Source organism: Lathamus discolor, chromosome 22 (assembly GCF_037157495.1).
Source record: "Lathamus discolor isolate bLatDis1 chromosome 22, bLatDis1.hap1, whole genome shotgun sequence".
NCBI classification, from domain to species: domain Eukaryota; kingdom Metazoa; phylum Chordata; class Aves; order Psittaciformes; family Psittacidae; genus Lathamus; species Lathamus discolor.
This window is the reverse complement of record NC_088905.1, coordinates 3,619,367-3,631,709: the sequence shown is the minus strand read 5'-3', so window position 1 is coordinate 3,631,709 and position 12,343 is coordinate 3,619,367. Positions and strand designations below refer to the sequence as shown.

General features: G+C 43.3%; 1 protein-coding gene across 2 annotated transcripts; it reads right to left on the bottom strand.

Moving 5' to 3' along the window:
• Positions 1 to 1,299: 1,299 nt before the first annotated feature.
• ADRA1A (adrenoceptor alpha 1A) lies at positions 1,300 to 11,584 on the bottom strand. Of its 2 annotated transcripts, none has more exons than XM_065659095.1 (2): positions 10,638 to 11,584; positions 1,300 to 1,811 (listed from the first exon to the last, which is right to left on the bottom strand). In XM_065659095.1, the coding sequence occupies exons 1-2, from the start codon at positions 11,518 to 11,520 to the stop codon at positions 1,300 to 1,302; spliced, it is 1,395 nt and encodes a 464-aa protein (XP_065515167.1). In that variant the 5' UTR covers positions 11,521 to 11,584. The 2 variants fall into 2 exon arrangements, with proteins under 2 accessions (XP_065515167.1, XP_065515168.1); XM_065659096.1 differs by lacking the exon at positions 1,300 to 1,811 and adding an exon at positions 8,171 to 8,239.
• Between the last annotated feature and the right edge of the window lie 759 nt (positions 11,585 to 12,343).

The window sequence follows — 12,343 nt, the reverse complement described above, 5'->3', positions numbered from 1 at the left end:
AAAGCTTAGAGCACTTGGTATTGAAGGAATCAGAAAAGGAATGTAGCATAACACTGGGCAGGGAGACAGCAAAATGTCTGCAGCTTTTCCAGTGACTGTGGCACTGATCTGACTAGCAAGCACCTGAGCAAGGAATTAGGGAGTCCCTGCTGGACTCAGAACAAGGAAAACAAATGGATGAGTCAAAGTGACCTCTTTGAGCCTCATTTGATGATGCTCCCCTAGTTTTGAATGTTATTAGACCTGCATCTGAGCATAGAGACCTTCCAAACAAACCTGGGATGCATGCAAGTTTCCATTTCAGTTTGTTTGGAGATTTGGGAAGTTGCACAAAAAAGCAAAGTTCTGCTTGGGCTTTGAGGGGAGGTGGAGTGTATCCACTTGGATCAAGTTTCCCTTGGCAATGGAGTTTACCAAAACCCACAGCACAAAGGGAAACTCAGAGCCACTGCAAGCAGGGCAAGAGCCAAGAGAGTGGTTTTGCTATTCCCTGTGAGCTGAAGTGACTGTTCTTTCCAGACAGGTTGAAGACAAGCAGCCTCGTGGGCATTACAGAAGACCAGTTCCTCACCTGGTGCAGCCCAGGAATGAGGACCTAAGAGGCCACCCAGCTGAAGATGCAAATCCAAAGAGCTGCCTGTTGTCTTCAGCAAGGTGTGCAGGACATCACCAATAGCCTTGCTAAGGAGCAAGACATGGTAGGAAAACATTGTTGTCCACAGTCCCTTAATGTAAGCATTACATTAAGAGATCTGTAATAATAGAGATCTTAAGTAAGCAGAGATCTGTAAACACTGTCCCAAGACCTGAGCTTAACACCCAACCTCAGCTATGCCAGCTGGTGAATTGAGGTTTAGCTTAGGGGTGTGTGTGCAGAATCACAAAATGACTATAAACTTGGAGCTGTCTGAAAGTATCAGCACGGGCTCTTTGTAGTTTGCTCTTTCTCCACCATCACACTTAAATCATAGCAGTAGGAACTTTGAAACAGGGGAATACAGTGAAAAACAGCGCCTTTGAATGCCTGGCAAGTGACTTGCAGGGGCCAGTCTCTCAGAAGACTGAGGGGTGCTCACCATCCACTGAAGCCATTCACTGTCTTTAAGGGGCTTCGTTCAGGCTACCAGCACTCAAAGACATCACTCCTCAAAAGATTTGGTCCTGTTTTACAATATGCTATTTGTTTTCCCCTGTATCCTTTCAATTGTAGCATTTACTTCTACTTCCCAGTAAAAAGAGCAACATCCCATTAGCAGAAACACAAGTTGGCAGCCTGTGCTGCTGGGCATGTTCAGTCCTTTAGACGTCCTCCCCGTTTTCACTTAGGGACATGGTGTGTATTTTAATGGTTGGCACTTTACAGTTTTCATGGACAAGGTTCCTTGAAGTGCCTGTACAGCAGCATTCCTGGAGGAAACCTTTACTTTTCACTTTGGCAACAGTACAGTCTTTAGAAACTGCATTTTTGGCAGGCATGCTTTGCACAGCCGAGAAGATCTTCCATTCACAGACCCCATCCGACTTGGAAATCTTATAGAAGGTTTCTCCTGAGCCAACAGGGATCCGGACCACACCTTTGCCACTTTCTGTGCTTTGGCCAGTGGCATGGTTGAGGTTGAAGCTTGGGGACTGCTTCTTTGTTGCTTGCTTCCTCTGGAGGCACTGCGCTCTCAGGACGTTTTGGAAGGCTTTCTTAAACTCCTGACTGGAGCAGGGATAGATGATGGGGTTGATGCAGCTGTTTAAATAGCCAAGCCAAAATGTTATTTTAAAAAGTGTGTCCGGGGGTTTGATTGCAGGAAAGAAAGAACCTAAAATGGAAAATACACAGAGTGTTAAGGCAGAGGCAGTGAGAAACTGCAGGTAACCAAAGAAACACTGGGAAAAAATAAATAAGGATCTCTTCTGGCTTGGAAAATTTATGACTCAAAACCCAATTCCTGCAGGAATAAGTCTTTCAGAATATAGTGTCATACAATTACATGGATGTTCTGTCAGAAATCAATTCATCTAATTTATTATACAGGCACTGTATTCCCAGTTACAGCCAGAGAGGCAGGCGAGAGGACTGATAACAACTCACAGAGGAAAATTACTTCCTCTGGGACTCTCTAATTCAAGATTAGCTAGCCAAATAACAGTCATATCTAAGAGGTCATCAAAAGGGGTTGCAAATGGCAAGGAAATCACACCATTTCAGAGACCAAGTGATAACAGCACTTCTAAGACCAGTTTTGCAAAATGAATCTAGAACCAGAGAAAGAGAAGAATATTTGCCATACGTTGTCAAGGGGAAAGGCTGTTTCTTGCCTCCTTTAAAAGAAAGGGGAAAAAAGAAGTGTTTTGATCATGCCAATGTCAGGATTAGTCTGGGCACAGGAAGGAAAAGAATTTCTCAGGAAATATAACTGGCTTGGTTTGGATTTATAGTCAAGTTTATAACAAGCAGGACTTTTAGCACTGACAAATGCTTGTCTTCCTGCTTTCCCCTGGAAAATGTAAGCCTGTGCATGTTGCAAGAAATCCTGTGGAAGCTTTGGGCATCGATACATTTATCACCCTCTGCAGTGTAACTACATCTCTAAGCAGCTCCTAAGCTTTACAGAGATTGATCTGCTTGTTGGACCTCCCCTGACTGAGGAAAAGCTGATAATGCAATCAGAGGGTGTTCTAATTGAATTCTGAGAGCGGCTGAACTTCAGCTCGAATCTTTCTCTTTCCATCTTTATCAACCAAAACTCCAGCAAGTGCAGCAAATGCTGTCAAGTGGTAGAAGCCAGTGAGGAATTCCCAGGCTGGTTTTGCTTGTGTGAGAATGTATCAAAATATTGCCTGCACCAGAGACACAAATAGTGCAGCGTGATTTATGACTCGCTCATTTTGCTGAACACAGTCTCCCTGTGAAATGTGAAGCAATGTCTGCTTACCATGGCTCTGTGAGTGGAGCTGGTGGGCACAGAGGATATGCTGCTGCCTGGGAAGAAATAGATGTGGTGGGGTGAGAGGTATTTCAGTTATCTCTGGCTGGGGAGAGCTGCCCTAATACCTAGGCCATCTTGTGTATGGTAGAACAGAGGTCTCTGTAGACCCAGGTATGTGGTGGAGCAGCAGAGAAGTGAGACTGAGTCAGAATACCCCAAGGCAGAGCACAACACGCCACAGGTTTTGTCTTGGAAGCTCCTATTTCGACATCAGTTACAACCTGGGCATCCAGCATGAGTCTCATTCTCCCTGTGATTGCTCCTGTGTTGCTCTGAGTACCTAAGTAGAGCAGTTTCACTATTAGTTTCAATATCAACCAGTTCTTAAGACCAAAACTGTTGTGCTGAAGAAAGCAAACGCTGTTTTGCAGTTAAGCACGAGTGAGCAGCCTTAGCTTACAACAAGCTAGACTGGTTTTTGCAGCAAATAAATGCTGCTTTCCTTTAGTGAAAAACAGCTAAACAGCCTTCTCAAAGAACATTCTGGCTGAAGTCATTGGCAGATGACAAACAGCGAAAGACTTCTAAATACCCAAATCCTGCTCCTTTTTTTCTTTACTTCCTCATTTAACCGCAGCGTATCCACCACTTCCCCATTCTGTGCTAAGGCAAAAGGTGGAACAAATCTCAGTTTAGGGAATCAGCTGTGCGAGGCTGAGTGTAAAAATGGGTAAACAATAACAATTCCTGTTTGCTGCAACTTGTGTCTCACTAAATGGAATGCTAGTGCCTTGCCAACGTCTGTTATAAATAGAAAATAGCCAGTGTCAGAGTCTGTCTCTTGCTCTCTTTTTGGGGTGGGGATCTGCATGCTAATTTATTGATGTAACCTTTTTTGGTTCATCAGAGTAGAGAGCTGTTGCCTTGGAACAACACACAGTGAGAAGAAAAGCAAATAGCTTTAACAGCATAAAACCAAGTAGCTTAAACAGCATACAAACGTTGCTATCTATAGACCCCATCACACGCTGTCTTTAGTGCTTTCTTTCAGTGGTGGGTACGCTGGGCTTTAGGACAGTAGTTTTGCTTTGCTTTGCATTTGGTTGTGATGTTTCACAACATCAGCTAAAGCTCTGTCCACAGACTTCATTATACCTGTGTGTTATCCCATGAATAAAACAGTGCAAATGTCAATAGAAAGAAATACTGCCAGTAGCATCTTGGGAGGGCTGAGGCTGGAACTGACAGTCAATGGAAGCAACACGTAACAGAGCTAGAAATCAAAGCAGAAATAATTTGGACCTTCTTCTTACTTATGCCAACAGTTTATTCAACTTCCAGAGCAACATAAGTCATGATCACTGTGTCTTGAGCTACTGAAATATTGGGTAGGGTGTAAGAAAACTGCATGTTCTCTGAGTCCTTGCTGAATCATGTTCCTCCCCACGGAATACTAAGAGTGTATTCTTTTCTTCTAGGCTTTTAATATTCAGGGATGTTGCCGTCATGATTAATACCAGTGGTTGATGTGTCTGGTAGCAAGTGGGAGTTGTTTTCTAACAAGGCTGCTAAGCCTGGTGACAAAGTGTTTTGTTGAGTGTGCTGAAACTTTGCACCAGGCGAACTGGAGTCTGATTTGTTCAAAGTAGAAACAAAAGATAGGATTTTGGGTTGTTTTTAAGCAATGCCCATAGTTAACCATGAGATTCTACAATGAAGCAGTGTGGTGAACTCTCTCTGAGGTATATGGTATAAGACTGTTTCCTGTGTAAAGCAACTTATTCTTTATCCTATTCGCAGGCCTTAATGCCTTCCCCAGCACACTGTCAGGAATAAGCTGGTAAATAGTGGCAAAACTGACTACAGTTTAGAGGCTTCATCTTAGGTTGGCTCCCTGCAGTCTGTGCTGGAGGAACAGTAAAGAAAGCTTCAGTTGATCTTTGAATGCCTTTGAATTGTAGATTGTCTAAATGATGCTTGAATCCCTGCTTTGTTTTCAAAAGGTTGAGGACTCTCCAGTGTCAGTAGCACAATTCAGTTACTTGTTATATGAAAATTAAGTAAACCAAAATATACTGTTAACCTCCTGAGATCTTTTGCTATTACGTATTTCATCACTCACCCCTGAAAATGTCAGGAGCTGCATTCTCATCCTTCAGCATTTGTTTTCCTGTTTGTTAACTCAGAGTTTCTTCAGATGTGAGTTCTCCATCTACCTCCTGGTGAGTAAATGCCAATTCAGTCACAAAGATGTAATTTGACTTTGTCATTTGACAGAAGTTACAGAGCTGCTTGATTATAGGTTGTATAAAACCCAGCACTCAATGTCATGTGTTGTTTAACTGATGGACAGCAAGGAGGGATTTAGAAGCTGCCAGACAACAGAAACTTGTGTTGTTTAATCTATAGCATCTCTGTCAGCACCATGGGAATCAGATCCAATGCATTTTTGTGCCCCATGGACCCACAGTGGTGTTAAAATCCATCTCTTGCAGCTCTGTTTAGGTTTGCTACTGTTTTTCTCCTTTTGATGTTGTATGGCCCAAATGCGGTGATTGAGTCAGAGCCTAGGAAAAGGCAGGCAGCGGCGTACGGCACATGGGTGAGATCAGGACTGTATCCATATGTGATGAGAGGCCAGCAATAATCTGGAAAGCAGTCACACCTGTGGATTCAGAGCTTGCAATGGGTAGCTGCCTGCAATACCTAGAAGTCAACAGCTGGTGGGAGATAACAGCAGTGCCTTTTGTTTTGTTATCAGGGCTTAAATTGTCATTAGGAATGAGAAGTGCCCATTTTAAACCTTGCACAGAAGTGAAACAAAAATCCTAGCGTGTCTTGCCTCTGACATATAGGAAATACACCTTTGTACTCCCATCAGACTGGAAGCAGTGGTCTGGTTTAGAGGGAGGCAAAGCTTAAAACTCAGGTCCTGGGATCTTCTTACTGGGGTCAAGCTAGAGAGCAGCAGCTATTCCAGAGTAATTGCCCCAAAGACCCAGAGAATGAAGCACGGAAGTAGCACTGATGTCCCCACAGAGGTTAACACTGTACTGGAGCACCCTGGCTCTCATGAGGCAGTCTGCTCTACAAACATTGATGAATGTGTTGCATTTTGTGTTCCCAAGCCCAGTGTTAGCACTGAACTTTATTCCATAAGACTGGCATTCTACACTGCGTTTTGGGTCAAACCAGAAACCACCCTCTGGAAACTATATTTATGTATATTCTTATAAATACATATGTATTGGTTCAGACATTCAACAGCTGCACTCTGTACGTATATGCTCTCCCAGCACGTCTCACCCTGCTGCTCCCTTATGGAAAGTATTTTCTGTGGGAACAAGAAATGGGATCAAAGAACCCTGGAACAGTAGGAAACGCCTCAGGGTTTTGTACAATCAAATCAAGGCAACAAATGCAGAACAGCGGTTCATAGATGTGAGCAAGGATAAAAGCCTGCATCTGGCAAGGCTTGAACACTCACAAATGTTCCTGTCCCAGGGCCTGGAATATTGTGGGGGAATATTCAGGGGGAAAATGAGAGTGACTTTGTGATGGACATCCCTGATCCGTAGTAAATGGACGTAGAAGGAGGAGAGAGTTTGTTTTAGTTCACAAGGGCCTGAATTCAGACCTCTGGGGCATCAGGAGGGTGCGGGTGTTTGGACACAGGTGGGAGGTGGAAAGGGCAAACAACAGGAATGGGTCAGTCTGGGAATGGTGCTCCTAATCCCAGCCCTAATTTATGCTCTGTTTCATATTGTACCACTGACAAGGGATGATATTTCTGGGAAAGAGCAAAGATCTCAGCAAGCAACTATTTCCAGATTCACTGAGGGCAGCTGCAGATTTAGAAAGCCGATAAAAACCCCTGGGAAGGTAAACTGAGGTTTTGTTACCCATTTAAAACCAAGTAATCATGTTGTTTTACAGATCAGCTCCATTGTCATTGCCATTCCGGCTCCCACACTGTTACTGCGTGGAATGATTCTGGATCTCTCATTGCTCACATTTTTAAGATAGTTGATAGTCATCCCGAAGGCCTCGCTCTTACAGTCATGCACTTATAGCAAAATCTGAGCTTTCCTTGAGAAAGTAGACCAAAAATCCAACAAGTTCAGAGAACAAAAAGGTGAGTCTGCCTCAGCCTGTCTCACCACTTTGTCAGTATGTGGTTGTCGTGATTTTGGGATGCTTGGGGTTAGCAATACAGGAATTATCTTCAGCAAAAACTGAGTCTCTCTCCCTTCTGTCTCCAATTAAAGACAAATCCTGACCTTTGCTGGGTTGGGTTGGAGGATCCCTCCTCACCGTTCAGTCACCAACGAATCCTAAATGGTGCCATGACATTTGAGAATGAAAAATTACATTCTTGGTTCATTTACTCCGGGGATTTGAAAGTGGTGGCTACACAAAGCAGGAATATTCTGAAGACAAGGACAAACCTCTGACAGGTGGTGCATGCAGGACAGCCACAGAAGTGAATCATGAAGCACAGCCCAACTGACTGCACTTTCTCTCTCTTGTTTTCAGTGTAAATGGCTATAAATATCACCAATTCCTTCCGTTGCTCTGCTGTGTTATGAGTCAGTGGGACACAACGTTTCAGGGCTTGGTAATGGTGGAGAAATGTTGGCCACAGGGATGTCAGTGGGATCTTTGCCATTGGCTTCAGTGTAGCTGAGTTATCAACCTAGACCAACAAAGCCTTTCCAGTCTGTGTTTATGAAAAAAAGCCCCTTGTGATTAGCAAAAAAAAAAGGGAATATCTTGGCTGTTTATCTTCATGGTTTATTTTCTCCTCATTCAATGGCTTAACGCACACACTTGTGCTCCAGACTCAAGGAGTGTGAACATCCTTCTTCTCCCTGACTTGTGCTCCAAAGAATGAGCTGGGGCTTTAGTCTGGGTTTGGTGTATTCCCCCCCCCCTTATTTCTTTTTTCTCTCTGAAATACTAACAATCTACACATTAGCTCTGCACATTTCCTCCATGGCTGGAGTTTGGCCTTTTCTGATATGAAAGCTGAGTCGAGTATTAGGTTGTCACAGCTTTTATTCATTTGGTTTTATTATATTAGTATCAGATGAGCAACGGAAAGACAAGGGATTCAGATCCTTGTTTCCCAGAGTATCTGGACAACCCAGCCATGATTATGCTGAGGGAGCAACATCTACAGCCAGACAGATTTAAGGTAGCTCACCACAGAAAGTGGTCAACAAGCAAAGTTCTGAGTTTGCTTCTGAGGGCTGGTTAAGATCCCAATTGATTCTGAGGCTTTGTTAAGATCCTAGGAGCAGATCTCCTGCTTATCTCTAAAGAGGGAGAGAAAGTGCATTACAAAATGAAAAAGTGACTTCTTTGAGGGCAAATCAGCTGTTCTGACACTGTTACGTTACAGAAGCTTTGTAAAGGGTGGGTTTATGCTCCAGCATGCAGAGAAAAAACAAATTAACCTCACTTATTTTCATGCAACAGGATTGTCATTCCCTGGCTTACTCCACAAACATCAATGCAAAGTGACAAGAAGATGTATTGGACAACTGGACTGACTGAAAGCCTTTGCACAGACCCTTTGCCTGGAATGACACTCCATCCAAGAAGGTAAGAAGGCATTACTTATACAGATTGCAACTGGCACCTTTACATACCAATTTTAATTAAGATATTGTCTCAAGTTATTGGCAGATGCTGGTGGAAATATGGATATCATGCCTTTATTCTCCTCTTGATATCTTTCTATCACTCTTGCTCTTCCCATACCTACTCCTCAGAAGTTTCTATCCCCTTTTATTATATGCTTTAACAAGCCTGGTGTTTTCTTGTAAGGTGGTTCTTGTCGGGTAGAGCTGATATTAATAGATGTGAGGATGTTGAAGATACTGTGGATCACAGTAACATAAACCTATGTTTTGGGAGCTTTTGCTGTATAGTGATAAGCACCTGGCAGTGTATGAAGTGGTTTGTGTAGCATAGTTTGAGAAGGTTTGCTTCATAGAGAGTGGCCTGGCTGATGGGACCATTTATAGCTCTGCCCCGTGGCTGTGAAGCTGATCTGGTCTTCTGCACAACAAAGTGCTTGTTGCCCACAGTGCCATATGCAATCATGTCTGGGTGAGTGTGTGGCTCTGGGTGGGACAGCCTGCTTCAAGGTGTGTTCTCTTGGTTCTTTCTGGTGTTCTTTTGCGCCAATTGTCTGCTTAATAGTTCAAACAAAAGCAGTAAAAATAAGTTTTGAAAAACTATGTAGATGCTTTAAAAATAACCCAATAACCGCACAAAGATAGGGCTACTAACCTCAAGAAAGCTTCCTTAATAAGGGATCAAAGAAAGATGCAAACCCACTCTTGAGTCCAGAAAATTTGTGAATCCCAATGCAAATCAAATAACAACAGCTCTGTGTGGGCAACCACGTTTGCAGATGAAAAGAAGTGCGTTAAATGCGTCCTCACAAACCCTTTTTGGGTATGTTTCAGACATCTTGGCAACCAGCATTCCAACACGCTGACATCCTGGACAGCATGAGCCAGGCCTTTCAGAGCTCCCTCTTACAAAACATGTACCTCTCATCCTCTGGCACTTCGCAGTATTGACCAACAGAAAAGATTCTGTATTTTGGGGGGTTTCACATGGCAATATTAGCAACAGGTTTTTGTGGAGCAACCTGGTAATCCTGGTCAATCCAGTAGAGGTTAATTGAAAAAGAACAGCTTTTTATAAGATGAAAGGACAAGAAAATCCCCAGGTCTTTCTTTTCATGTTTAGGTAAGGCTGGTTTTTCTTTGTCTTAATTGTACACAGTATTCTGTGCTAGCTAAACCTTCCACACAATCTTGCTTCATTTTTCCTGTACAGCATAAGCCCTTTCCATAAGAAAACTGAGCAAGTCACAGATTTAAGATTCCATGTTTCCAAGTCTAATATTTAGCAGAGCTGTTGCAGAGCAAACCATGGTGGGATGTGCCACAGACACCACACTCAGCTATAGGTGTGGAATTAGGATTCTGCTTTTAAATCCTGAAATGGCGTTAAAGGTGACTGAGCCAGGTTTAATTAAAATCCTAATTACTATTCTGTATTTCAGCAAAGCAGAACAAATCCCTGACTTCCTTCCCCTTTAGAATTACAACTGCTGCATAAATATTCACGCTCAGCATGATGGTTGAGGACAGTGTTTGGGTATATTCCTTTGGAATATGGATCTCACAGTGTGGATTTCCTGGTAGGAAATTCATTTTTTTTCCTTATAGGGGGAATTATTAGGTGCTGAGCACTCCAGGAGGTCTGGGTCGAAGCCACTTTGACCCTGAATGCATTTATATCTTGACCTTTTACGTATTCATGTCACCCGAAGAACTGGTTGCAAACTTACGTATAGACACACACATATCTAAAGATACTGTTCCTATAATAGAGCTGGTTAGAATCACAGTTGGAGTTCTGAAAGAGTGTTTTCTATATGGAAAAAGAGTACTAAATCCTTCCCATTATTTTTGGAATTCTGTGCTTCTCCTCACCAGAGAAGTTTTGTTTCTTTCAAGACTTTCGTTTTTTACGTTCACTGCTTTGTAAAGGTGCATGTTCTGATTCTGACAGCTTTGCAATAGCAAATGATTCCCTCAGAGCTTTTCCAATCGGTATTATTGTACACAGGCACAAACACAGCCCTCCATGGAAGGTGCTGAAAAAGGCAGAGAGTTTTGCTTTACTTACCAAGAGGCATTACTACAAAAAATGGAAGCCAGCAGAGCACGAAGCATCCCACCACTATTCCCAGGGTCTTGGCAGCTTTCTTTTCCCTGGAGAACTTGAGGAGACGCACTGAGAAGTGATGCTTACTCTTGGGGTTGGATGCTGATCCGCTTGCTTCAGGAGCATTTTTGCGATGGATCCGTAGGGTGACTTCTTCAGAATGAGATCTCTCTGTCTTCAGACCAGAAGTGAGACCTTTGTTTTCCCTTTTGGCCACTACATACACTCGGCAATACATCACCAAGATAATAGTCAGGGGGAGGTAGAAGGAGCCTAGAGCAGAGAACAACACGTAGCCAGGCTCCTCAGTGATTTGACAGATGGTCTCATCTTCTGGTGCTGGTTCCTTCCAGCCAAAAAGAGGTCCAATCGATATCACCAGGGACAATGCCCAAACACACAGTAATGCCAGGAGACCCCTCTTCTCTGTCACTATACTTGGGTATCTCAGTGGGTAGCTCACCCCGATGTATCTGTCTATCGAGATGATGCAGAGGCTCATAATGGAAGCAGTGCAGCAAAGGACATCAACAGCTGCCCAGATGTTGCAGAAGATCCTCCCAAAGACCCAGTAGCCCAAAATCTCCATAGTAGCTGAGAAGGGCAGGACAGTGGAAGTCAAGAGGAGGTCAGCTATAGCCAGGTTAATGATATAATAGTGGGTAACACTGTGAAGGTGTCTGTGGCAGGCTACAGAGAGAATCACCAGAATATTACCCAAAACCCCAAAAACAATCAGCCCCCCTAGAATAACACCTAGTAAAATGGCCTTTGTAACGTTCACAGGCCCCACAGGGTGGGTGCAGTTGGAGCAGTCGGAGGAGTTTCCAGGGAGGAAAGCCATGGTGAGTGGTTGATAATGTTCATGCGAGGCTGTTGTATTTCACTCCCTTTTCAGGTAGAAAGAGTGGTGAGATCAGTTCTCAGAAGGTCCCACAAGCAACGTTTGCTTGGCCTTGCAGGGGAAAAGAGTTTTTAAGAACATCTTAGAAGTGCAGCACCAGGAATGATGAGAAGGATCCAGAAACATGTTAGAAAATCTACCTTTCTCCCTAAGTTTTTAGCATTATAGCACAGTTAATAGCCACCATTTCCAAGTCAAATTGAACTCCTTTTGCGTTTTCATTGAGGTGCAGAAGTGAGGCTACACAAAGCTGAGGCTGTTTATCCCACTTTCCAGGATTATGAGAGAAGAAATATTGGAATGGCAGGTTAAAATCATTTCTGTCTTATTGGAAAGATTCACTATTGAAGTAACATAAATATTCCAAAGGCTCTCAAATTAAAGTTTCAAGAGGAAATCACTGATGCTTTTAATTACCTTGTGTTAGTCCTAATTCTGCCTTACAATCAGCTTAGGAACCTGGCTAGGTGGAGGCTTCTGCTGCTGTGTCTGCTCAGCAGTGTTGTTTGAGATACCTGCCACTACCCATCTTCAGGGTCTGAAGCATCAATCAAAGCTTCTCCATGCTGTAGAGCACTTGTCACTTGAGGTCCCAGGCTGCAAATTAAAGTTTATGTCAGCTTCTGGCTTGCTCTGAAGGGGAGAGTGAAGTTTGCTGTGTCAAAGATGCAGATCATCACCCCCCTGAAGGAAACAAAGACACAAACAATGTGATTCCCAGAAGCAACAGTCACTTACTGCTATGGTTCCCATATAAGAATAG

What these genes read in the sequence shown, in the direction of transcription:
- ADRA1A (XM_065659095.1), bottom strand. Translation starts at nt 11,520, where the DNA reads ATGGCTTTCCTCCCTGGAAACTCCTCCGACTGCTCCAACTGCACCCAC. An exon ending in TTTTGTAGTAATGCCTCTTG is followed by an intron (nt 1,812 to 10,637) that starts GTAAGTAAAGCA and finishes TTTCCATTTTAG; the next exon opens with GTTCTTTCTTTCCTGCAATC.